Source organism: Lepisma saccharinum, chromosome 23 (assembly GCF_977018435.1).
Source record: "Lepisma saccharinum chromosome 23, izLepSacc3.1, whole genome shotgun sequence".
In the NCBI taxonomy this organism is placed as follows: Eukaryota; Metazoa; Arthropoda; class Insecta; order Zygentoma; family Lepismatidae; genus Lepisma; species Lepisma saccharinum.
The window spans coordinates 65120491-65147580 of NC_139251.1; the positions used below are offsets into that span (position 1 = coordinate 65120491).

The following is a 27090-nucleotide window of genomic DNA, read 5'->3' on the forward strand; positions in this document are numbered from 1 at the left end:
CGTTAGGAATTGCGTGTTGAAATATAAACAATATTATGAAAATTATTATCATGTGACGACGTCGCCTTGTAAGCAAGGGGTCCCGGATTCGATTCCCGGCGGAGGGCATAGTGGTTCGGATCCCACTTTAAGTTGTAGGTGCAGTCCCGATTAGCCTTACTGTGCATAAAGTGGACTTAAAACAAAAATCAGTCAGTCAATCAATATTATCATGTGAAGACGTTTCCCAATTTTTCCTTTCATTCTCATGCCTCACGCGGGATTTTGTTCAAGCACACCACTGTATGCCTTGATGGTCCACAAGGTATGACATATGATTGCCACGCGGGAGACCCGGGATCTATTCCCAGCGTGAGTTATTTCAGGTGGATTTTTTCCAACAATGCTCTTGATGGCATTTTCCTTCTGCACATGCCGAGGTTATCATGATGGCTACCAAACTGTGAGATGTGTAATTCTTCCTAACACATGCAAGGCCGTTATATCACGAGATCATAAAAAACTGGCGACAGGTGTTGTGTAAGCTGTTTATACTTGTTGTTCCAGTTGGGGAACCAGAAAAGCTCACGATTCAGCCTCTTTTGAATTCCACTTTCAATGCAGCGTTGTTTCTCTCAAAAAGCGGAATACATGCGTGCAGTGTGAGAACTACTCGAGGTCTCGAACGCTTAAAATAATAATAATAATAATAGTTAGGGCAATTGGGGGGCAAGGTAAATTTTTTGGAGGGCAGAGAGTGCTTCTTCCCCCCCAAGGCGCCTATGGCTGAGCATGTTCCATTTTGAACCCAAACTCTCACGATATATAGAGAATGACTAATAATAGTATTTCTAAAGATGAAGAATGCAAAAATTAAAATGTGTTCTACACAAAAACTAACACCGGGTTGACGTAATGGACATTATTAATTAATGTTGACGATATATCGTTGTATCTCTAAATACAACAGAGAGTCAATTCCAAATCGCCAAATTCCCCGAACGATGGAGCTACTTCCCATGGAAAATACATGGTGAGTACGTACAAAGAACAAGATTCAAACGTAGCCTTTACCAAGTTATGCTTTCAGTAATATTTAAATCCCGTTCTTTTCCTTTGTTACTCAAAAGAGCAAAGCCATTGCAGTTAGAGGCAGGGAAAACCTGATGACGTCATGGCATCCGTGTGGCCAAGACCTTGGCAATGTGTGAAAAGCTCCGTTGCAGGCGTTTCCTCCTGAATGTGAATAAAGAAACAAATACATCGCATGCATTTCTCCAGAAGAAAGTCTAATTTGACCTTTGAAGCACAGAAAACTGCGTGAAATTTCTTGGTTTGCCCTTGGTTAATGAATTGGCTTATGCCATCAGGACATTGCGCCACACTGGGACAACCAGTTGGGACCGGCGAGTTCCTCATGTGAAGAAACCTTGCAATTAGGGAAAATAATCACATGCAGCAGCGTCGCAAAATAATTTTGGGTAAGCTCGCCCCGATATCGTAGAGGCTAATGGATTTTTGGCGCCTACTCCCCCCCTACTTTGAACTCTAAATAGAAATCTTGAACATAAGAAAAAATAGCCTTGTTGTAAGTATGCATTTATTTAATGGCTACATAGTGATACCATAATAACAGTGATCCCTTATCTTCAATTTGTAGCTAAGCCAAGCGTCAAGTCAACCTTGCAGCAGGTTTTCGCATATGTAGATCCAAACGTGCGCGCAAGAATATAGTTCCACTGAGACGGGTTCTATTCCGACACAACTGCATACTTGCAAGAAAACCGTTATTTAATTTGTAATATACAGACAAAATAATACATCCATTAGCAGGTATGGACTTAATTGGTTGCAATCACTGTGCAGACGAACTTAGAACCGCAGATTCGCCAACTGCAATGTGTATTGCGTTGAAGAGACACTGAAACTTTAGAGCGAGACTGAATGCGTTGCAGAACGCGTGGAATCGGTGATACCAGTGTTGCACATCCCACTATTTTAACCCTATGTTTATTGTAGAGCGGCGAGAATGGCTGAATCTCCTGTTCAGCGCGCGGTTTTACCCGAATGTTATTTTGGGCTTCATCCGAAGGGAAATGCTCTTCAAAGTCAAGCAAGTTGTTTTAAATGCATAATCCTCCTTGCGGCAACAAGATCAAAGTAAAACAGGGCGTGAGGTGAATGTGCGCACGAATTGTATCACGGGTCTTGAATGATTTGCGGTTTGAGTTTAGCAAGAGGAAACGATTGTTTGTTGTTTGACGACAAAAGAATCTCCGCGGTATTAAAAGATATTGCAGTGAGAAGAAACATGTTTATTATTTGGACGAGATGTCCTTCAACTCGGTGGGTGGGGGAAGGGGGGATAAAACATGGAAGGATACCACCATGCAAAACCACCGCCAGGGCTGAAGAAACCGACGATGAGGGGAAGGGGGAGGCTTATTGTTTCACCCACTGGCGGCAATGAAAGCTTTGTTGAAGGCGCATATTTACTGTTCCGCGCAAAGAAAGGGTGATTATCAGCAACAAATGGACAGACCAAGATTTGAATCCTGGTTTAGTGAAGTGATTCATAAATTGAAACCAGAGTAATAGCAGCAGACAATGCACCTGATTGTATATATCACCAATAACAAATCATGCTTTTTTGGTGGTATAACTTGAATTGCGTGTGTCTTACATGGACGGATGCATTTGCGGACGAAGCAACCACGTTTTTCATAAATGTATTTCTTTCTAAACCAAAAACAATAATTTGTCATTAAATTCAAGAGGGGCCTATTGTTGTTTACTTTTATCTCCGTTTATTTTTCGTTTTGCGTGCTCGAAATATACACACATGCTCTCATGTTTAGAAGTTATTTCGCTCTTATATTAATGACACATTTATTAAATAATATATGCACAGAAAGTACTTTTAAAATTTTATGTTTCAGGAGACAAAGAGAAGCAAAAATACATTCTACTTGACATGCATGCGGGTTTTGATGTGTTGTGCGGTTGGCAATACTGTGGATTTTCTCAGTGTCTGCGATGTAAGTAGCTCGGAGGTTTAGGCAAGACTGGCACGGAAGATTCTGTGCTCAGTTCTCGCGCGGATTGATACATAAAACCTGCTGCATACTTAGCCTGACGCGCGGCTTACATTATTTTTGAATGGTCATATTACTTGTGCTTCTAGAGTTGCAAAATTTACACTGCCTTGATTACTTACTTCTCTATGTGTGTCTAACAATTGGCCATGGGCTTGAACCTTTTGAATAACGAAAACCAACCACTTCCCTGTTCTTCTTTTCTATTATCCACTATTAAACGTTGCTGTCATATTTTTAATTTTTACATTTTTTTTAATCTCACTAAATTTACATTTATTTTCCAACAAACTACTTATATTTCCTGTACCTTGTGCTGCCACCTATTTTTCTTTTCCGAAACTCTTCTTCCCATCTCGTGTTAGCTGATTTGTAACATCTCTTTTTAAAACAAATAGCCACGCTTATATAATCAAAATTAAGGTTTTGGCGTTACCTGAGGAGGCACCCCTATTATTTAAAAATGATACAATTGTGGAAAAAGTAATTTTCTGTAAAACATGATGGCCCAAGGGTGGAGTTTAATCATATATTGTAAGTTATTAACACACACACACATATGTGTGTGGGTGTGTGTGTGTGTGTGTGTGTGTGTGTGTTAATAACTTACAATATATGATTAAACGTAGAAGTAATGTATTCTAAGTGACCCCTGAGTAGTGCATATTGGGCGTTTCAACGCAATACTTGGTACGAGTGTTTTTGTAGCCTCTTTTTTATCAATTGAAAATCAGTTTTTGACATATAATGACAATTTTTTTGTCATGTTTTGTCGATGTTTTAGTGCTTAGCGATGTTTTAGCAAAATTTTCTATTTTTCTCTTTTTTTTGTACTCATACTTGGTACGAACGCCACGATCTTACGTGATATAACTTAACCTATTTATATTTTTTTTATGTATAGGTGTACATGATGAATCCCTAAACAGATTTTTCCTAAGTTTTACGGTTTCCAAGATAATCCCACTTCCGGTCGCCATTTTGGATTTCCGAGAATAGGTTCTATTCATACTTTTTCTCACGTATAGATGTATATGATGAATCCGCAAACAGATTTTTTCTAAGTCTTGCTGTTTCCAAGATAACCCCACTTCCGGTCGCCATTTTGGATTTCCGAGAATAGGTTCTATTCATATTTTACTTACATATAGGCGTACATGACGAATCTGCAAACAGATTTTTCCTAAGTCTTACTGTTTCCAAGATAACTAGTAGTGTAGTGTCCCCGGTTCACAGCCCGAAAATGGCGCTCGGTGGCGCTCGCAGTGTTACCAACTCCTCACTTGAAAAAATCACCAAGGTTTTTGGTCTAACCTAACCTAAAACAGCAAGGAGCTGGCAATCTTGCTTGAGAGTTCACAAACCGGAAGTGGGGCTCGGTGGGGCTTGGTGGAGCTCGCCACACACACACACACTCACTTTCTCTCCACGTTCTGCGCCTTATTTATTGCGCTGACGATGTTTTACAGCGTAGAAAACAACACCAAAACATCAAAAACTCATTTTGATTATTTGGAACTCGCCAAAACCTCAAAAACTTATTTTTATTAATTGAGGTTCACCAAAACCTCAAAAACTCCCACTTTCTCTCCATGTTCAGCGCTTTTATTTATTGCGCTGACACAGCGTGATGAGTAAATAATGCACTTTCTCATCCTTGAAGGATGAACGCACTGTATTGTAATTTTCCAAGTCCTGGTCAAATGTTTATATATTGTGACCTTTGTAAACCTCTCGGAACGATGTGATCTCTCTGCCACACACACACGCCTCTCATTATTTCTGTATTGTGATGTGTTTATTTTGGTATGGGAGGACAGAGGACACCGAGACTCGGCCGACACACTAAACCCAACCTCTCTACGCGTATTCTACGTCACCAAAAAAAAGGTTAAAGGTTCCAAATAACAATAGTTAAGAGTTTCGCCAATCTAGTAAAGTGGATTGGTTGAAATCTCCAAGGCGTATTTTTGCATTTTTTTTTCAAATATGAACACGTTAAAACTGAACTGTCTTGGATTTTTGAGTTTTGTATTCCCCCTGAGAAAATTCTATATAAAATAACATACCTGAAAATTATATTTGCAGTAGATTGATTTTTTTTGAGTTTTGTAATCACCTCAAGAAATTCTATATAAAATAACATACCTGAAAATTGTATTCACAGTAGATTGAATTCTTGAGTTTTTTGTATTCGCACACAAGAAATTATATATAAATAACATACCCGAAATTCTATTTACAGTAGATTGAATTTTTGAGTTTTGTAATCACTCTAAGAAATTCTATATAAAATAACATACCTGAAAATTGTATCGCTAGACATTTTTTGATTTCTGTGATTTTTTGGAGAAAGCATAATGGCATCCACCACCAGTTTCAATCGAAAAAATGATAAAACTGAATGTGTTACTTGCGAAAAATTAATATCTAAAACTAATATTAGCAAGCACAGTTCAAGATGTAGCGAAACAGATTCGAGAATTAATCGTTTGTTACCTTCTAAGTCTTGTGCTCGATGTGGAAAGATGATCAGCATTGCAAATTTAAGTAAACACCTCAAAATTTGCAAACTATCGATCGAACGAGGAACATTGAAAAGGAAAATCGATAATGCAGATACGGAAGCTTCCACTTCCAAGCAAATTAAATTATCTAATGAACGCAAACCAATTAGATCTGCATTCAACGACCAACTCCAGGATTTTTCAATTAGGTCAGAACCAGGCCGTGACATCCTTAGTTTCTTGGACGAAACGAAAACATCTGTACTAAATATTCTAAAAAATAAACTTGAAAACAACTCTATAAAAGTATATGTTGTTCTGTTTTCTGAATACGAGAAAGTTGATGGCACAACGAGTATTTTTTATCATTGTACAAAAAACCAGACTCTTCATTTGGCGGACGTCGAAAATTTGGACAACTTCTATTATAAAGTTACCAATGAGCTGGTTAAGAAACATGACGATTTCGAGGCTAAAGGGTCGGGATGGTCTCTGTGTGGAAGTCCTCACACGTTAACCGTTTACGTGAACCGATTCTCGCCTCTTCGCGCTTCCAGCTACATTCCTCTTCCACCGAACATTCAACACAAGAGGGCTGTGTTAAATATACAGAACAGCGATAACAAGTGTTTTCTCTGGTGTATATTGGCTGCACTGCATCCTGTTCATTGGTTAAATCATCCAGAACAGGTTTCTCATTACAAGCAATACGAGTCCGAGTTTGAAAGTGTAATGTTTGGCATCGAATACCCGGTGACATTGTCGGATATAACAAAGTTCGAAAATCGTGCGGGAAAACGCATCGCTATTAATGTATATTCCTTCACGTCAGATAAATATCTCGTGCATCCCGTCAGGATAAGCGATATTGACGATGACGATGCTCGTGTGATTAATCTCCTTCTCATTTCAAACGAGGATGTTCATCACTACACGCTAATTCGTTCTCTATCACGTTTGGTCAAAAGTCAAACAACCAAGCATGAACATTGCATCGAAGTTTGCCCGAGATGCCTAACCACGTTTGACGATCGAAAACAACTCAATTATCGAAATTACACCGGACGTCAAATTGCTATCGAGAAACTTGCCGAACATAAAATTTATTGCGGCGACAACAGACCGGCTAGAATGTTGATGCCCGAAACGAACGAAGTCGAAGAATTCAAAATGCACAAGGCATTGTTGGAACATCCTGCAATCATCGTCGCAGATTTCGAGGCGTTCCTCAAACCACTCTCCTACTGCGAACCGGATCCTGAAATTTCCTCCACAACGCCGTACCAGCTTCATCAACCCAATAGTTTCGGCTATGTTGTTGTGCGACGTGATAAAATAAATGAAGCATATATATACCGCGGGCCAAATGTAATCGAACACTTCCTGGAAAAAATGGTGGAGGAGGTTGAGGTAATTGGTAGCGTACTGCTTACATCAAAACCGATGACACCTTTAACTGAAAATGAACTTCAAAATTACAATTCCACTGAGGTGTGTCCGGTATGTGATCAAAGTTTCACTGATGAGAACAAAAAAATATTCCACCACGATCATTTCAGCGGAAACTACATAGGTGGAATTTGCAACACGTGCAATCTTAAAATCCAGAAACCTAAATTCATCCCCATATTCTTTCACAACGGAAGCGGATATGATTTTCACCACCTGGTGAGACATCTTGGCTACGATCCGAAACGTATAGGTGTCTTGGCCGAGAATGAAGAACGCTACATTAGTCTCAGCAAGCAAGTGTCGATTCCGGGAACGAAAAATACAATCGAGATGCGCTTCCTGGATTCGTATAGATTTCTCTCTGCAAGTCTGGATGCTTTAGCGAACAAACTCACCGACGATCAATTTAAAATAACTGGAGCTAGTTTTCCTAACGTAGACATAGAACTCGTTAGACGTAAAGGGATTTATCCTTACGAATACGTTAGTGATGGTTCTAAATTTAACGACGACGCTCTTCCACTTCCAAGAGAATTTTACAGCAGACTCAGAGAGAAAGGAATCGCGGACGAAGAATACCAACATGCGCAACTCATGTGGGAGAAATTAGGATGTAGGACACTCGGAGACTACCACGATGCCTATTTAAAATTGGACGTGACGATACTCGCGGATGTTTTTCAAGCGTTCAGGAAAACGGCAACGAATATTTATAAATTAGATCCAGCGTATTTCTACAGTCTACCGGGATTAGCGTGGTCGGCAATGTTATTCCAGACAAAGGTCAAGCTGGAACTGATATCGGACGTTGACATGTTGCTATTTATCGAAAGAGGGATACGAGGTGGAATGGTGCAATGCGTACAGAGACATGCAAAAGCTAATAACGTACACATGAAAGAAGATTACGATTTAAATCGAGCATCGAATTACATCTTCTACGCCGACGTTAATAATCTCTACGGACATGCCATGGTTCAGAAACTTCCTTACGGGGGATTCGAATGGTTAGATCCCACTTCGATAGACATTATTCATTTCGACGATAGCGAGTGTGGTTTCTTCGCAGAGGTAGATCTCCAATTCTCCGACCACCTGCACGACACGTTTTCGGATTTGCCTCCGACTCCCGAAATCAAATGTCCACCCGACTCGGTTCAAGACAAGCTTTTGTTAACATTGAACCGTAAACAGAGATACGTCGTCCACTACAAGAATCTCCGGTTTTTGATTGGGAAGGGTGTTGAGATAGTGAATGTTAGAAGAATACTAAAGTTTAAACATTCCACGTGGTTAAGACCTTACATAGAAACTAACACACAACATAGAACAGCTGCCACTTCTGATTTAGACAAGGACTTCTTTAAATTAATGAACAATGCGGTGTACGGAAAGACCATGGAGAATGTTAGAAAGCACGTAGACGTGAAATTAATTTCCGATAAGAATAAATGTCGGAAGTGGATAGCCGATCCTAGATTCAAGTCGAGAAAAATTTACAACGAGAATTTGGTACTTTTCAACCTAGATATAAAATTGATGAAATTTAGAAAACCAATTTACGTTGGTGCAACGGTTCTCGACTTGTCGAAACTTTACATGTTCGAATTTCATTACGACGTGATGAAACCCTTCTACAATGATAAGATATCACTTTTGTACACGGACACCGACAGCTTCATTTACAGCATACAAACACCTAACCTATACGAAGACATAAAAAATCCTTCCATGCTCGAGTATTTCGATACTTCTGCGTATCCTCAACCCAACAGATTTGGAATTCCATCTCGTAACAAAAAAGTCCTAGGTAAACTGAAAGATGAATGTAACGGTGATATTATTGTCGAGTTCGCGGGTTTGCGTTCGAAGATGTATGCCATGAGAACAGAGAGTAGCGTCACGAAGAAAGCAAAAGGTGTGGGCAAGAATACGGTGGAGAACAAACTCACTTTCTACGATTACATCGATTGCCTTTACTCACAATCGACGATACTAAGTATAGAACAAAGAATCCAAAGTGTAGACCACGTGATTACAACAAACGAAGTTAGGAAAGTAGCATTAGATCCGCACGACGATAAAAGATGTATTTTGTCTTGTGGAATCCACACGTTGCCTTGGGGACACTATTGTTTAGAAATCAGTAAAAATTGTAGGCAATGCAAATGAAAAAAAACTTTAACTGTCTCACATACACAATAAATAACTAGCAAGAACAATGAATCACTTTGGTTTCCGAAAGCAAACAATGGAGACTGTACACCGCACGGCAGATCATGAATTTCTACCTTCCATGTTATCTAAACTCAACGGCCTGTTGATCAATCAATTTTCGGAACGCTGCTCTTCTTGCTGGAACAGTGACGATTTCGGATTCGCGACGTTCGACGTGACGAGGAAACCCAACGACGGAAAATACAGAAACAAAATCAACGACTTTCTAAACGTTGCAACGTTGTGAGAAACGTTTCTCACAACGTTGCAACGTTTAGAAAGTCGTTGATTTTGTTTCTGTATTTTCCGTCGTTGGGTTTCCTCGTCACGTCGAACGTCGCGAATCCGAAATCGTCACTGTTCCAGCAAGAAGAGCAGCGTTCCGAAAATTGATTGATCAACAGGCCGTTGAGTTTAGATAACATGGAAGGTAGAAATTCATGATCTGCCGTGCGGTGTACAGTCTCCATTGTTTGCTTTCGGAAACCAAAGTGATTCATTGTTCTTGCTAGTTATTTATTGTGTATGTGAGACAGTTAAAGTTTTTTTTCATTTGCATTGCCTACAATTTTTACTGATTTCTAAACAATAGTGTCCCCAAGGCAACGTGTGGATTCCACAAGACAAAATACATCTTTTATCGTCGTGCGGATCTAATGCTACTTTCCTAACTTCGTTTGTTGTAATCACGTGGTCTACACTTTGGATTCTTTGTTCTATACTTAGTATCGTCGATTGTGAGTAAAGGCAATCGATGTAATCGTAGAAAGTGAGTTTGTTCTCCACCGTATTCTTGCCCACACCTTTTGCTTTCTTCGTGACGCTACTCTCTGTTCTCATGGCATACATCTTCGAACGCAAACCCGCGAACTCGACAATAATATCACCGTTACATTCATCTTTCAGTTTACCTAGGACTTTTTTGTTACGAGATGGAATTCCAAATCTGTTGGGTTGAGGATACGCAGAAGTATCGAAATACTCGAGCATGGAAGGATTTTTTATGTCTTCGTATAGGTTAGGTGTTTGTATGCTGTAAATGAAGCTGTCGGTGTCCGTGTACAAAAGTGATATCTTATCATTGTAGAAGGGTTTCATCACGTCGTAATGAAATTCGAACATGTAAAGTTTCGACAAGTCGAGAACCGTTGCACCAACGTAAATTGGTTTTCTAAATTTCATCAATTTTATATCTAGGTTGAAAAGTACCAAATTCTCGTTGTAAATTTTTCTCGACTTGAATCTAGGATCGGCTATCCACTTCCGACATTTATTCTTATCGGAAATTAATTTCACGTCTACGTGCTTTCTAACATTCTCCATGGTCTTTCCGTACACCGCATTGTTCATTAATTTAAAGAAGTCCTTGTCTAAATCAGAAGTGGCAGCTGTTCTATGTTGTGTGTTAGTTTCTATGTAAGGTCTTAACCACGTGGAATGTTTAAACTTTAGTATTCTTCTAACATTCACTATCTCAACACCCTTCCCAATCAAAAACCGGAGATTCTTGTAGTGGACGACGTATCTCTGTTTACGGTTCAATGTTAACAAAAGCTTGTCTTGAACCGAGTCGGGTGGACATTTGATTTCGGGAGTCGGAGGCAAATCCGAAAACGTGTCGTGCAGGTGGTCGGAGAATTGGAGATCTACCTCTGCGAAGAAACCACACTCGCTATCGTCGAAATGAATAATGTCTATCGAAGTGGGATCTAACCATTCGAATCCCCCGTAAGGAAGTTTCTGAACCATGGCATGTCCGTAGAGATTATTAACGTCGGCGTAGAAGATGTAATTCGATGCTCGATTTGAATCGTAATCTTCTTTCATGTGTACGTTATTAGCTTTTGCATGTCTCTGTACGCATTGCACCATTCCACCTCGTATCCCTCTTTCGATAAATAGCAACATGTCAACGTCCGATATCAGTTCCAGCTTGACCTTTGTCTGGAATAACATTGCCGACCACGCTAATCCCGGTAGACTGTAGAAATACGCTGGATCTAATTTATAAATATTCGTTGCCGTTTTCCTGAACGCTTGAAAAACATCCGCGAGTATCGTCACGTCCAATTTTAAATAGGCATCGTGGTAGTCTCCGAGTGTCCTACATCCTAATTTCTCCCACATGAGTTGCGCATGTTGGTATTCTTCGTCCGCGATTCCTTTCTCTCTGAGTCTGCTGTAAAATTCTCTTGGAAGTGGAAGAGCGTCGTCGTTAAATTTAGAACCATCACTAACGTATTCGTAAGGATAAATCCCTTTACGTCTAACGAGTTCTATGTCTACGTTAGGAAAACTAGCTCCAGTTATTTTAAATTGATCGTCGGTGAGTTTGTTCGCTAAAGCATCCAGACTTGCAGAGAGAAATCTATACGAATCCAGGAAGCGCATCTCGATTGTATTTTTCGTTCCCGGAATCGACACTTGCTTGCTGAGACTAATGTAGCGTTCTTCATTCTCGGCCAAGACACCTATACGTTTCGGATCGTAGCCAAGATGTCTCACCAGGTGGTGAAAATCATATCCGCTTCCGTTGTGAAAGAATATGGGGATGAATTTAGGTTTCTGGATTTTAAGATTGCACGTGTTGCAAATTCCACCTATGTAGTTTCCGCTGAAATGATCGTGGTGGAATATTTTTTTGTTCTCATCAGTGAAACTTTGATCACATACCGGACACACCTCAGTGGAATTGTAATTTTGAAGTTCATTTTCAGTTAAAGGTGTCATCGGTTTTGATGTAAGCAGTACGCTACCAATTACCTCAACCTCCTCCACCATTTTTTCCAGGAAGTGTTCGATTACATTTGGCCCGCGGTATATATATGCTTCATTTATTTTATCACGTCGCACAACAACATAGCCGAAACTATTGGGTTGATGAAGCTGGTACGGCGTTGTGGAGGAAATTTCAGGATCCGGTTCGCAGTAGGAGAGTGGTTTGAGGAACGCCTCGAAATCTGCGACGATGATTGCAGGATGTTCCAACAATGCCTTGTGCATTTTGAATTCTTCGACTTCGTTCGTTTCGGGCATCAACATTCTAGCCGGTCTGTTGTCGCCGCAATAAATTTTATGTTCGGCAAGTTTCTCGATAGCAATTTGACGTCCGGTGTAATTTCGATAATTGAGTTGTTTTCGATCGTCAAACGTGGTTAGGCATCTCGGGCAAACTTCGATGCAATGTTCATGCTTGGTTGTTTGACTTTTGACCAAACGTGATAGAGAACGAATTAGCGTGTAGTGATGAACATCCTCGTTTGAAATGAGAAGGAGATTAATCACACGAGCATCGTCATCGTCAATATCGCTTATCCTGACGGGATGCACGAGATATTTATCTGACGTGAAGGAATATACATTAATAGCGATGCGTTTTCCCGCACGATTTTCGAACTTTGTTATATCCGACAATGTCACCGGGTATTCGATGCCAAACATTACACTTTCAAACTCGGACTCGTATTGCTTGTAATGAGAAACCTGTTCTGGATGATTTAACCAATGAACAGGATGCAGTGCAGCCAATATACACCAGAGAAAACACTTGTTATCGCTGTTCTGTATATTTAACACAGCCCTCTTGTGTTGAATGTTCGGTGGAAGAGGAATGTAGCTGGAAGCGCGAAGAGGCGAGAATCGGTTCACGTAAACGGTTAACGTGTGAGGACTTCCACACAGAGACCATCCCGACCCTTTAGCCTCGAAATCGTCATGTTTCTTAACCAGCTCATTGGTAACTTTATAATAGAAGTTGTCCAAATTTTCGACGTCCGCCAAATGAAGAGTCTGGTTTTTTGTACAATGATAAAAAATACTCGTTGTGCCATCAACTTTCTCGTATTCAGAAAACAGAACAACATATACTTTTATAGAGTTGTTTTCAAGTTTATTTTTTAGAATATTTAGTACAGATGTTTTCGTTTCGTCCAAGAAACTAAGGATGTCACGGCCTGGTTCTGACCTAATTGAAAAATCCTGGAGTTGGTCGTTGAATGCAGATCTAATTGGTTTGCGTTCATTAGATAATTTAATTTGCTTGGAAGTGGAAGCTTCCGTATCTGCATTATCGATTTTCCTTTTCAATGTTCCTCGTTCGATCGATAGTTTGCAAATTTTGAGGTGTTTACTTAAATTTGCAATGCTGATCATCTTTCCACATCGAGCACAAGACTTAGAAGGTAACAAACGATTAATTCTCGAATCTGTTTCGCTACATCTTGAACTGTGCTTGCTAATATTAGTTTTAGATATTAATTTTTCGCAAGTAACACATTCAGTTTTATCATTTTTTCGATTGAAACTGGTGGTGGATGCCATTATGCTTTCTCCAAAAAATCACAGAAATCAAAAAATGTCTAGCGATACAATTTTCAGGTATGTTATTTTATATAGAATTTCTTAGAGTGATTACAAAACTCAAAAATTCAATCTACTGTAAATAGAATTTCGGGTATGTTATTTATATATAATTTCTTGTGTGCGAATACAAAAAACTCAAGAATTCAATCTACTGTGAATACAATTTTCAGGTATGTTATTTTATATAGAATTTCTTGAGGTGATTACAAAACTCAAAAAAAATCAATCTACTGCAAATATAATTTTCAGGTATGTTATTTTATATAGAATTTTCTCAGGGGGAATACAAAACTCAAAAATCCAAGACAGTTCAGTTTTAACGTGTTCATATTTGAAAAAAAAATGCAAAAATACGCCTTGGAGATTTCAACCAATCCACTTTACTAGATTGGCGAAACTCTTAACTATTGTTATTTGGAACCTTTAACCTTTTTTTTGGTGACGTAGAATACGCGTAGAGAGGTTGGGTTTAGTGTGTCGGCCGAGTCTCGGTGTCCTCTGTCCTCCCATACCAAAATAAACACATCACAATACAGAAATAATGAGAGGCGTGTGTGTGTGGCAGAGAGATCACATCGTTCCGAGAGGTTTACAAAGGTCACAATATATAAACATTTGACCAGGACTTGGAAAATTACAATACAGTGCGTTCATCCTTCAAGGATGAGAAAGTGCATTATTTACTCATCACGCTGTGTCAGCGCAATAAATAAAAGCGCTGAACATGGAGAGAAAGTGGGAGTTTTTGAGGTTTTGGTGAACCTCAATTAATAAAAATAAGTTTTTGAGGTTTTGGCGAGTTCCAAATAATCAAAATGAGTTTTTGATGTTTTGGTGTTGTTTTCTACGCTGTAAAACATCGTCAGCGCAATAAATAAGGCGCAGAACGTGGAGAGAAAGTGAGTGTGTGTGTGTGTGGCGAGCTCCACCAAGCCCCACCGAGCCCCACTTCCGGTTTGTGAACTCTCAAGCAAGATTGCCAGCTCCTTGCTGTTTTAGGTTAGGTTAGACCAAAAACCTTGGTGATTTTTTCAAGTGAGGAGTTGGTAACACTGCGAGCGCCACCGAGCGCCATTTTCGGGCTGTGAACCGGGGACACTACACTACTAGTTATCTTGGAAACAGTAAGACTTAGGAAAAATCTGTTTGCAGATTCGTCATGTACGCCTATATGTAAGTAAAATATGAATAGAACCTATTCTCGGAAATCCAAAATGGCGACCGGAAGTGGGGTTATCTTGGAAACAGCAAGACTTAGAAAAAATCTGTTTGCGGATTCATCATATACATCTATACGTGAGAAAAAGTATGAATAGAACCTATTCTCGGAAATCCAAAATGGCGACCGGAAGTGGGATTATCTTGGAAACCGTAAAACTTAGGAAAAATCTGTTTAGGGATTCATCATGTACACCTATACATAAAAAAAATATAAATAGGTTAAGTTATATCACGTAAGATCGTGGCGTTCGTACCAAGTATGAGTACAAAAAAAAGAGAAAAATAGAAAATTTTGCTAAAACATCGCTAAGCACTAAAACATCGACAAAACATGACAAAAAAATTGTCATTATATGTCAAAAACTGATTTTCAATTGATAAAAAAGAGGCTACAAAAACACTCGTACCAAGTATTGCGTTGAAACGCCCAATATGCACTACTCCCCTGTGTCGATGCAAACAAGGTCAATGTCTTGGAGCGCAAGCGCATTGCGTCACCCGAAGCACTTTCCTTATGTAACGAAACTTTCTAAGCCACGCGGAGAGTCAAAAGAGAATGAAAGGTCTAGAAAAGCTGCCATAAAGAGGCGAGACAGTGCCCCGGGCCCCTCTCCCGATAGCTGAACATTCTCAAACGCAGGAATACTTTGCATTCCGCGTGGAATATTCTTTTTTACCTTCGGGGGTACATTAATAAACGTAATATGACATGCTAAGTGTGAATGTAGTCATGAAAGGCGGAAAATTTTAGTGAAAGTCTTCACATCTGCTTTTTCTTGTTGTTAATTATTATTAGTAGGTTAAGCATTCCTCTCAAAACAAGGCCCAGATTGAAATATTAGGCTGCCTTTTATTAAGCATGGACTTGTTTGAATTTCTGATTGATTCATTGATTGCTTTATTTTACTTCGCTTTTTTGTGTCACTTTTTGCTAATTTGCGAAGATGGGCATGAGTGATGATATGATGAAATTGATGAATGGACACTCACAAACATCCATGCCCGGGCCGGGATTCGAGTCCGAGACCCCTGGCGTCATAGGGCAACGGTAGCCGGCAGTTTGAATTTCTGCTACGATACTGACAGGCTGCCTGAGAACCTAAATACTTCATTCACAGGATACAGTTATTGATAAAAATAATAGCAAAAGGTGGAATTTTACACTCAGTTCTATTTTTAGATCGGTGAAATTATCGGCAATTGTACCTACCCCTACCAGTATATCCTTCTATCGACCAATACCGATAGAGCATCCATTAATCTGCCCAAACTCCCAATGGAATGGTAAGCTCAGCCCGCTACGGCGCCAGTTTCCAGGGTTCGAATCCCGGCCTGGGCGCGGTTGTTTGTGAGTGTCCATTCATCAATTTCATCATATCATCACTCATCCCCATCTTCGATCATATAATCACTCATCCCCATCTTCCCAAATTAGCCAAAAGTGGAAAATTGGAGAGTTAAAATACGAACTTTGAAATGTAAATATTAAGAGAAACACAAATTAAATATAGCGGAAAAGTGAGTAAAACAACTGAATTAAAAAGAGAAAAAGTTGGTAAGACTTCTGACTGCCACACGGGCAGGTTCTTTGAGGTTGCACTGTACCTGCATGGAATGGTCCTGGGATTCACCCAATCTCTATAATAAATGGACCTGGTGGGGGAGAGGGGGAACCCTGAGAGGTAAACATCAGCATGTGATGACATCACGAGATTGTGAAAGTGTGGGGCCCGATCCACACATGCCTCGGCGGCATGTTTTTATCTCTCTCACACACACATACACACGCTTTGTTTGTATCAGTATGTGTGTGTGTCAAGGCACATATAGGGGACATGTGGAGGTAGGACCCCACAGATTTTCGATCTAGGCCATTGTTGTAGGTCATATGATTATCACCTCCCTTACCCCCAGGTACCCATTTATTTGAGGCTGGATGAACACCGCAGCCGATTTTATACAGGGACAATTCCGGAGAAAATCCCAGATAATCCACGCCGAGAATCGAACCTGGGTTTCCCGAGTGACAGTTAGATGCATTACCGACTAGATCGCCAAGACTCTGAATCAAGGTTATCTTCAAATAAATTAAATATAAAAATGGTCTTTCCTAGATTTTTTTAGAGAAATTGATAAGCAACTCGTTGACCTTTTTGAACCATTCAAGTAAACTTATGACCCGAAGATAAGAATGTTTTGCACGAGCTTTGGCTTATCTGACATGCAAACTGAATCACCCTCTGTCTCCATGTCAAGCGTTATCAACAGTTGACGAAAAAACGGTTGCCGCCCAAGACGCTCACATTCGAAAACATCGTGGAGTGTGTAAACACGTGCTTTTATTACCCAACGTCCTTCTTGTAGAAGGAGCAGTTAATATTAATGCACTGGCCTACACAGGATATTTTTTCGGGTGGCTGAACTTGTGAACTTGGATGGTGCATAGGTGTGGTACGTTCAGTGGCGCAGTAACATTCTTCATCTGGGAGTTACAAAATTCATCCTCCATGTTATACAGGGTGTCCATAAAGTCTCACCCCACCCTGCGTATTGTGAGAACGGCTGTAAATACGAAGAAATGGCGAAACACGTATTCCATGATGTTCAGGGTGAAACGTTTTGAGGCCAACCATTCCCTACCCAGGGCCCCCACAAGGGGGTAAGCTGGGGTCGACTCAATTTTTTCAAATAGCAAGGGGATCGAAGAATATGTCGTTTGAAAGGTCTTATCATAACAACAATAATACAGCAAATCCGGGGTCTCTACGTAGCTCCAATTGACAATGGCGTGAAATCAAATATGGAACATGACCAGCATTGGGCAGGACTCTTAACTCCTACAGTAGTAATCCTAGACAACAGTGGGAGCTGGAAAAATGTTCCTACATTGTAGTATGATTCGGCGATATCCTAGCAGTGTCTACAAATACGTACACCCCCAACCCCCAAGAGATGGCAAGCTTCCGCACACAAAACCGCATATCATTGCGCCCCCTGAGATTGCTACCAGGAGGACACGGACCGACATGCACAATCGCAACTCGAGGCAAATGGCGAAGGAGGCATGTAGTTACACGTACAATGTCAACAGAAGGCAAATGGGGGGAGGGGAAGGTACAAGATGTTACAACACGTACACCACTAAAAGTCAAATTGAGCTTACCTACTATTTACAGATGATGTTCGAAATGAGTCCCATTCACTTGTTTGAAGGAGAACGCAGACGGGGTATCGAACCAGACCAAATAATCAGTGTTACTACCGCGATGAAGATTCAGCAGGACCATTCTGCTTGTGTTCTCGTAAGCAAACCGACCGGATCGCAAAAGTTCGAAGTGACTTTGAAATACTGGACGTAGAAGAGTTATAGTGTCGTACACAGTGTGTTCTACTAACGTGTTTCCTGTAATTTCCGTTACCCGTGGTTCGTTCTGTTCGTGTGTGTATTGATGGTTAAAGTGTTGCAACGACGAGAAAAATGAATGGTGCCGGAAGGGCGCGTTCTGGCGCAGACAAAGTGGAAATTATCTTTCTTTTGGGTGAATGTGGCAGAAACTACCTTGTCACTGCTAGACGATTTAACGAATTGTATCCCCAATGCCCTAGTATTGACCATAAGTATGTTTCAGACCTTGCAAAAAAATTCCGTGAAACGCAAAGCGTCAATGACAGACGAAGTCCAGGACGACCTCACATCGATTAGGCAACAGCATTGGAAGTTATAGGACGCTTGACTGTAAACTCTGAAACATCTTTCCTCAGACAAATAGAAGAAGCAAGTAACACTCCACGGAGTTCTATCAGTAAGGTGTTAAAATTACACAAATTTCATCCTTACAAAATGCAGATAAAGTAAGAACTAGGAGATGATGATTTCGATAGACGAATTGAGTTTTGAGAAATTATGTGCGACAGGATTGCTAACAACGAGAACTTCTTACACAACATCTGTTTCAGTGACGAAAGAACTTTTTTCGCCTAAATGGCTATGTTAATAAACACAATGTTCGAGTATGGGCAAATGTTAATCCCCATGTTGCAAAGACCAGATAAGGTTAATTTGTGGGCAGGTATTTTAGGAAACCACATAATTGGACCCCTATTTCTTAATGGCAATTTATACGGTAATCTGTACCTGCAAATTCTACGTGACACAATGGATCCTTTGGTAACGGACCTTGTAGAAAACTCAGTCGATGTCAACGGTGTGCCTTAATTTGAAGCGGACAATATAGTTTTTTTTTAGCAAGATGCATGTCCTGCACACTGCAGCCGGGACGTACGTGAGTACTTGAACAAACATTATCCCAATAGGTGGATATGTCGTCGTGGTACCATCGAATGGCCTGCGAGATCGCCTGATTTGTATCCAAACGATTTTTTCCTTTGGGTAGACCTTAAATCTGTTGTGTACAAAACAGAACCTACGTAGTATAACCGATTATTTTGAGGACTGATTATTTCTTCCGAGAAGGAGGAGGTTAGAGAGATTATCACCCCTCGGGTAAAATGAACTGTCCTTACTATGCATTGTGTAAAGGGACAAAGAAAAGGCCGAGTCTGCTGCCACACACGTGTCAGCAGTAAGAATAAGCATCAAATTTGCTGCTGCCACGTAATTCGTCTGCTAAGAGGATGTTACAAATCTTAAGAACAGATTAAGACAGTCCACGAATAACTAACTGCAACTTGCTGCCGATAGCACAATCAATTTTCCATACCCAGAGATCTCAGTTCACAACTACACACTTGCAGTGTTCTTTTCACTTCTCGCGCTATAAAAGTTGCCACGAGAAAAACATTCTGTATTTAAATAAAATTCCGCGCGCTCTTTTCCCAATCACGCGAACGTTCAAATGTCCGGAACACAGTTAACTGTTAACTGTCCACTAGGCAAGATTTCATTTCGAATGTGATGGAACAGAAAATCAGAAGTTTGTCATTTGAAAGTATGCAGGGTGTGATTTGATGGGGGTGATAGGAGGGCCCCCCAAACCTGTTTAATTCAATCAAGTTATTATTTCATAGATAATATTTCGGGGCCCCTATTCCTCTGGGCGCCCCCGCATTGTGCGGGTGTTGCGAGGTCGGCCGCTACGCCACTGGGTCCCGGGTTCGATACCCGGTGGGGGCACAAGTGCTTCGGATCCCACTTTAAACTGTAGGTTCAGGCCTGCGCAAAGTTGGCAAAGCCGAACTCGAACAACGAGACACATGGAGAGAAATATTTTATTTGTGGGAAATTTCAGCCACACAGAGTGGCAACACTGATCCCTTCCACACTGCAGCAGACGACACTAGCCTAGCCTAAGAACTTGGGTATTTAGAAAACAATGAAAGCATTTCTTCGATACCCGGTGGAGACATATACTGATTCGAATCCCACTTTAAATTGTAGGTCCAGTCCCAATTAACCTTTCTGTGCATAAAGTGGACTTTAAAACACCAACTAAATCAATAAAAGCATTTCCCGGTGAGGCCAGAACGCAACGTTGCTCTAGTGTTGTCCGAAAAGGGAGCCACACTAAGCAAGCATTCGTTTGTTTTCGTCAGCTGTTTTGTTATGGCGTGTGTTCTGAGAAGGTTGTCGGTTAGAAAACCTCTTTACATAAAATATACATCGACAGGAGTAAGTACCGTATGGAAAATATCACTGGTATATGTATATATACACACACGTTCAACAGAAGTCAGATGATTTACGGAGTACTGAATGTATGAAACATTGTTGTGGTGATTTTTCAACAAGATCGAAAAATTTGTTTTCAGTTTTCGTGAATGAAACGTTTAAAAAAATTGCTATTCTTCTTTCGTTGTTGAAATATCAGCAAATTGTGACATGCCTGATATAATTTTTGAATTGCTTTATATTTCGGTATTGTATGGCTACCAGATACAGTGTGTGTAGCTCTTGTTTGTTTACGTACAGATATCATTTCATATTGGACCTTCTTTCCCCGTGTTCATGCATAAGCGTGTGTTATGTGAAAAGCATGGAAAATACCATTTGACATATTTGCTTTATGCTTCCTGTCTCACTTCTTCATTATTAAACTGGAAAAAGAAATAACGGTTCCGGAAATAGCACTCTCATATGCATAAACCAAATTGTGTGTATTTCAATTACGGTTGCTGATTTTTGGCTAGTTTCTTTGTAATACGGAATGTGGCTTGTCTGTTTCTTTATTTTCATAGCATACAGTATTCATACTGTGTCACTGTTTAAAAGTTATATCTAGTTAATTTATATATGTTCTGTAGTATTTACTCGCTAACAGTATGTTTCTTTCACTAAGGATTCAGACCTGTCAAATTCCTTGAAAAGATAATAAATAAAACTAATTTTATGTTAGTGTATGCAATAATGAACATTTTGTGGCATGAGTTTACAATACCGGACCACTCTCCAATTTCTATAAAATTTCGCCTACTTACTAATTTCGGTGTCCTGATGACGTATCTGTAGTTCATATTTGGCGGTCACTTGTTAAAATTGTACATTTACGTGTAGTACTTGTAAAATCGATTTACCGCGGTGATTGTCCATACACAGCAATTCGGAACCATCTTTCTTTCCCAATTTGTTAATGGTCTTGCTTTACACACAACAGTCTTGCTGACGTCAGACGAGGAATGCCTACGAGGTTAGGTTAGACCTTTTAGGTTAGGTTCCATTAGCATAAATACAAAGAAAAATTAATGTTTTAGCTAAGAGAACTATACCTTGTCTTGCCTGTTGATTTCTTCATGTTGGAAAAATGGCGTCTTCCGTGGAGCTATTGTTCTTATGGTAGGGTTACGTTACGTTAAGAAAACAGTTTTTTTTTTGTTTTTTTCGTTTTCCATACTTGACTGCCAATTATTACATGCAGATTCGTGATTAGGAGTTCACAAATAGTGAGTAGGCGAAATTTCATAGAAATTGGAGAGTGGTCCGGTATTGTAAACTCGTTCCCATTTTGTTACATTTATAAATTTTTACATTGAGAATTTCTAGGTGTAACGGTCATATAAAAATAATTATGTGGTTGTGTTGTTTTCCAGACATGATTTTAAATCGAAGACAAATGAGTGAAGAGATGTGTGCATATAAAAGTACTATAATTGAAATAATGGAGAAATAAGCTCCTACAACTACTTATTATATATAATGTGGCAACTGCTGAAAGCTATTGCAAAGCAATGTGAGAGGATATCAATCGATGAGGATAGTAAGGTAAATGGTACTCCTTCTGCACGTTTTATTATCGATTGATGTGTTGCATGCTGCTTGTAACTTATGTTTTAATGATCATTAATTTTTAATTGCTGTCTTGTTTTCCTCACCAGACATTGAGTGTTCCTCGGCCAACCTTTCCACGTAAAGTTCGCATTGTTGAGGTGGGACCACGTGATGGCCTTCAAAACGAGAAACAGATCGTACCAACGAATGTGAAGATTGAGTTTGTCAACAAGCTTTCTGCATCAGGGCTAAAAACTATTGAAGTTACAAGGTATAATATTATTTAAGTTTTAAGTGGGGGAGGAGGGCAAGCACTGTTAAAACACTTATCAAAGTGGAGTACATACTTTTATATATTTTTATTCAAGAAATAACTGCTTGCTTCTGTGTTACAAGCACAACTTCCTATTTAAGATTTGCATGTCATTGTTATTTCACTGAGCACGTGCAGTGGACAATTTTTTTACATATTGCCTTCTGTGAAACACCGAATTTTTAAGAGCACATTAAATGCCACCTCTTTTTAAGAAATATATAAGCGATATGATATGTTAACCCCAGCTTACCTGAGGTGGAGGGCTGCCAGGCCCACCAACTCTTGTTTTTTCAATTTTTCAACTGTGAATATTTTTATTAAAAATTTGAAAATAAATTACATTGTTTCCTAGGGTGTTCCAGATGTTTCTGTATTACATTTGTTCATAGAATCATGAAGTTTATTTATGTACATGGGAGGAAGAATTCACATGGTGGGCCCTGTATAACTGCACCTATATATACAAAAAATAGGATTGATGCAACATTACTATGTTTCATTTGTAGCAACCGGTGAATTATAAAATATGAGTGTGACACTCATGCAATAATTACTTCTTATTTTTTTATTAATGGTGGCAATTTGTGCGATTACTTCTTCCTTCTGACCATTTTGGCTGTGAGTTTGTTTTGGTCATCTAATCTGAACTGTTATGTGGATCTTACAGTATAAATTCACTGTGCACGTTATACATACACACACATGCACACAAAAAAACCCTCACTATTCACTCTTATTACCAATTTACATCTTCTGGCATATCCATAAAGGAGCCATATAAGAGAAGTGGGGGAGCGATTTTACAATTCCCCAATTTCCTTCTTATTTCGCTGTGGGACTTGCAAAATAAGGGGGTCTGTGATCGCAACCGACAATGCACAATTGCTCATTATTTATCGCAAGATTTTGCGTTTCGAATACTTAAAGAACAAAATATATATTCCTGATATTACTACCTCCCCAAATTTTAACTATGTTTGCTAACCTAACCTAACCTAACCTTGCATGGTTTGTGGGGCTATACATGAATGGTTCGTGGGGCTACCTGTGCATCGTTAGAGGGGTTTAATGCTAATTGCGATCAGGCACCTTAAAAAAATGTAACTTTCGTAGCACTTAAACGACAAATTTCAACCACAGAATCGTGATCAGGTGAGTATGTGAAATATGAAGGAATGCCCCCCGTATTATTACTATTTACCCAACCGAAACTACTAAAAAATGGCTTTTTCCAAAGCAAAACTTACGGAAAATGGACATTACTTCCTTCCTTCAAAAGACACCATCTTCCTCACATGAACAACTGAGGGTCTTACTTATCACGCAACAGTTTAGCAACCTTGTGTACTGAACGCAACGTAATGAATAGCAGGTCTCGCATATTGCACAACACTTTAGCAACCTTGGGTACTAAATGCAACGTAACGAATTGCGAACGTCACTTGTTCATATGAGAAAAATGGCTCTCATTGTTGTTTGTGTATCAAGAATCAGTGTGGTTATTCACGTTATTTTACAACTTCTACACGTTAATTTAAAATTTCTACACATGACCACCAAATCTTAACTGCAGATACTTCATCAGGACTCCATAATTAGTGACTATTCGAATTATTAACGAAATTATGCTTTTTTTTTTTTTGGTATTGCAAAAACGCAAACTTCTACACGTTATTTTGCAAGTTCCACACCTGAGCACCAAATTTTAACTGCAGATTCGTGATTAAGAGGTCTAAATTAGTGAGTATGTGAAATATGAAAGACATTGAAGAATTGTCCGGTATTATAAAATGATACCGGAGTGGAACTGTGAGGATTGAAATTAGGATAGGGGGAAAGGAATATTTTGCTGGTTTATACCATTGTATAGTTTGTCTCATTCCCTACCAAATTCGGGAGATTCTAAAAAGAGATGGTATCTTGATTTATTTCCCCACATGAACAGTCTTGTTTTGATGTTATGTGTAATTGTGCTAGGTGACTCTTTCGTAGACATATCACAAAGATTGCAATAATAGTACCAAAGTTTTATTTGTGTATGGTCTGCTAGCCATTTATATGTCTTACCTGTTCTTATTTCTCTTGTAGTTTACGGTTATTACAAGCAAGAAAACACAGTTTTTCGTTGTGACTTTTCAGGTGAACGTTCCTGAAACATCACATCGAAAAACTGTGTTTTCATGCTTGTAATAACCGTATACTACAAGAGAAATAATTTTAGAATGCAAGCAATACATACATAGAAGAAAAACTATTACCTGTTCTTACCCGTGGTTTGTAATTGTATGGTGCACCATTGTCTGCATTTATTATAATAATAATTATATAACTGCACCTGTATAACATGAAAGGAAGGAATGATTCAATATCAAAATGGTTTCTTGAATTTTAGTGATAAAGAAATGTTTGGTTTTCTGAGGTACCACCCTCAGGCAAGTAAGCTTCCTGTATGGCACTGGTTAATAACTTTTATGAAGTTATAAACTACTTATTACACATTTACATTGTACCGGTGCATGATTAATAATCTGTTACATTTTGTTATTCCTTCATTCTTAGTAGTATTAATTATGGAACATTACTTGTGTCTTAAGATAACTTTGTCTGCTCACCTTTAATTCTTTACCTGGCAGCTTTGTTTCTCCAAAGTGGGTTCCCCAAATGGCTGACCACACCGAAGTGTTTAAAGCTGTGAAGAAGTGCTCGGGTGTCAGCTATCCCGTTCTAGTACCAAATGCTAAGGGCCTCGATGCTGCTGTAAGTACAATGCCATTCAGACTTGACCGTGTGTCCGTAAAGTTACGCAACTGGGACTTCGAACGTACGTAACTTTTATACAGAAAGCGATAGGGACAAAATTCACACATTAAACAAGAAAGTCATCCTTTACATGAACATTAAGTATGCAGAAAAAGTTAATAAAGATGTTAAAAAGTTTTTGTAAGGAGTAGAAACAGAAAGATGTGTAAGTTAGTTTTTTGTACGATAAATTTGAAATATTTTATTTCATCTGGGCACTCATTGAATAACATATCCAGATGTTGGGCACATCTGGTACTTCCCTCTGACTCGACCAATGTTGCCATTACAGCTCATAATTTAAAAAAATGAATATGACATAATTAACCACATAAGATTGTGTGCAATGCATAAACTGCATATATGAAAATTATCATTCTTTTGTGAATTTGATAAATATCCACACACACCACATCAAAAATTTTTGCAAGTGACTCAACAGCTGTCTTTCAGTCATGTTTTCTTGTATGTAATGCATACTGAACGTTCATGTACAGCATGAATGTCTTGTTTAATGTTTAAAAAATATCCACATACACAAAGTTAATACCCAGTGAGAGTTTGTCTCTATCGCTTTTTGTACGTTCAAAGTCTAGGTTTCGTGTCTTTTTAGACACCCTGCATGCATAAACTCTTGTGTATGTACAAGTGCGGATCATTGAAATTAAGAACTCTTTCCAAGTTAGCACGTTTTTATGATTCCATATGATATACAGGTGGTTTTTATACTTTATCTTAGAAATAATAAAGAAAAATAATCATCTATTGTGAGCCTTGAGAGCAATGCTAAACCTGATATCAGTCTGCTTCCCATAAGTTAGAACTAAAAAAACATTGTTTTTATTTTTTGGCTTTTAGGTCATTTTTCAGTATTTTTTGCCGTCATTATTGCATTTTAGGTTTACTGTATTGATCTTCTCTGTTATTTCGTGGATTTTAAATGCATTTGCTAGCATAATTCATGTATTTAAATTTTCTGACATGGTTTCAAAAACTATATTCTAACTATATTACAATAATAATGCACATTGGTACGAATAATAATGGGTAGTTTCTATAGCTATTGAATGGTATAAGTAATAACTTGTTTACAATGTACTTCACTCAATAGTATCTAATAATTGCTTTCGGTTTAGAAATTTCACAATCTAAATCTCCCAAGCAAAGTCTTTATTTCCTCCCATGTTGTATCAGTCCACGTGTGAACTCTAGATTTTCCCTTCAAATGAAATGCGATGCAATATATTCTTGAGCATACAAGTTAGTTTGATCAGCAATCATGCCGCTTAAATTAGCATCAAAGAAATACAGGAATAACTACTTACATCATTCTGTATAAGTGGTACGTTTACACCACAGTTTCCAGTAAATTGAAACCGATTGCGAGCTGTAGCGGTGCGTACAAATAATTATGATGTAGATTGTTGCACTGGCTGGGGTGTGCTGCTTTCAACATCGGAACTCGAATTTTCTGCTTCACTTTCTTCCACATCTGTGTCTAACCAACTGTCAGTCTGTCACTAAAATCACTTTCACAAAGCACTTCTACTTCATTAGCAGGTAAACGTCTTCTTTTGCTGCTTTCAGCCATTGCAAAACAGTACAACGAAGAAAGTTCGCAAACAAAGCTTCACGGTTAGCTTTCTACTGAGGAACGCCAAGAGCTTCTTTATCAGCACTCAAATACAATGCAAGAACCAACATGAAAAATGCCCAAAAACTACTGAAGCATGCTTCTCTCCTGGCGAGAAAACTTGCAACTAACTCAACAGTGTAAGTTTCCATCGTTTAACTCATTGTACCCATTACGTACAGGCCATAGAAAATCACAGATGGATATATCCACCTTGCTCACCCAGCCAAAGAATTAACAAAGCGGTTAAAGAGTTAATAATCCTTCAACATGATGCATGAGGAATC

The 27090-nt window shown here is 39.1% G+C and overlaps 1 protein-coding gene across 5 annotated transcripts in view; it reads left to right on the forward strand.

Annotated features, from left to right (window-relative positions):
* Hmgcl (hydroxymethylglutaryl-CoA lyase) overlaps positions 1 to 27090 on the forward strand; it is a 143508-nt gene that overhangs the window by 100243 nt on the left and 16175 nt on the right. For 2 of the 5 annotated variants that reach the window (XM_083144806.1, XM_083144802.1), the window contains exons 2-3: positions 22163 to 22326; positions 25005 to 25128. In XM_083144806.1, coding sequence (XP_083000932.1) covers positions 22163 to 22326; positions 25005 to 25128 — 288 coding nt within the window. Of the gene's footprint in view, positions 1 to 20366; positions 20463 to 21877; positions 22050 to 22162; positions 22327 to 25004; positions 25129 to 27090 lie in introns of those variants that run through there. The other 3 variants (XM_083144803.1, XM_083144804.1, XM_083144805.1) reach the window with 3 other exon arrangements.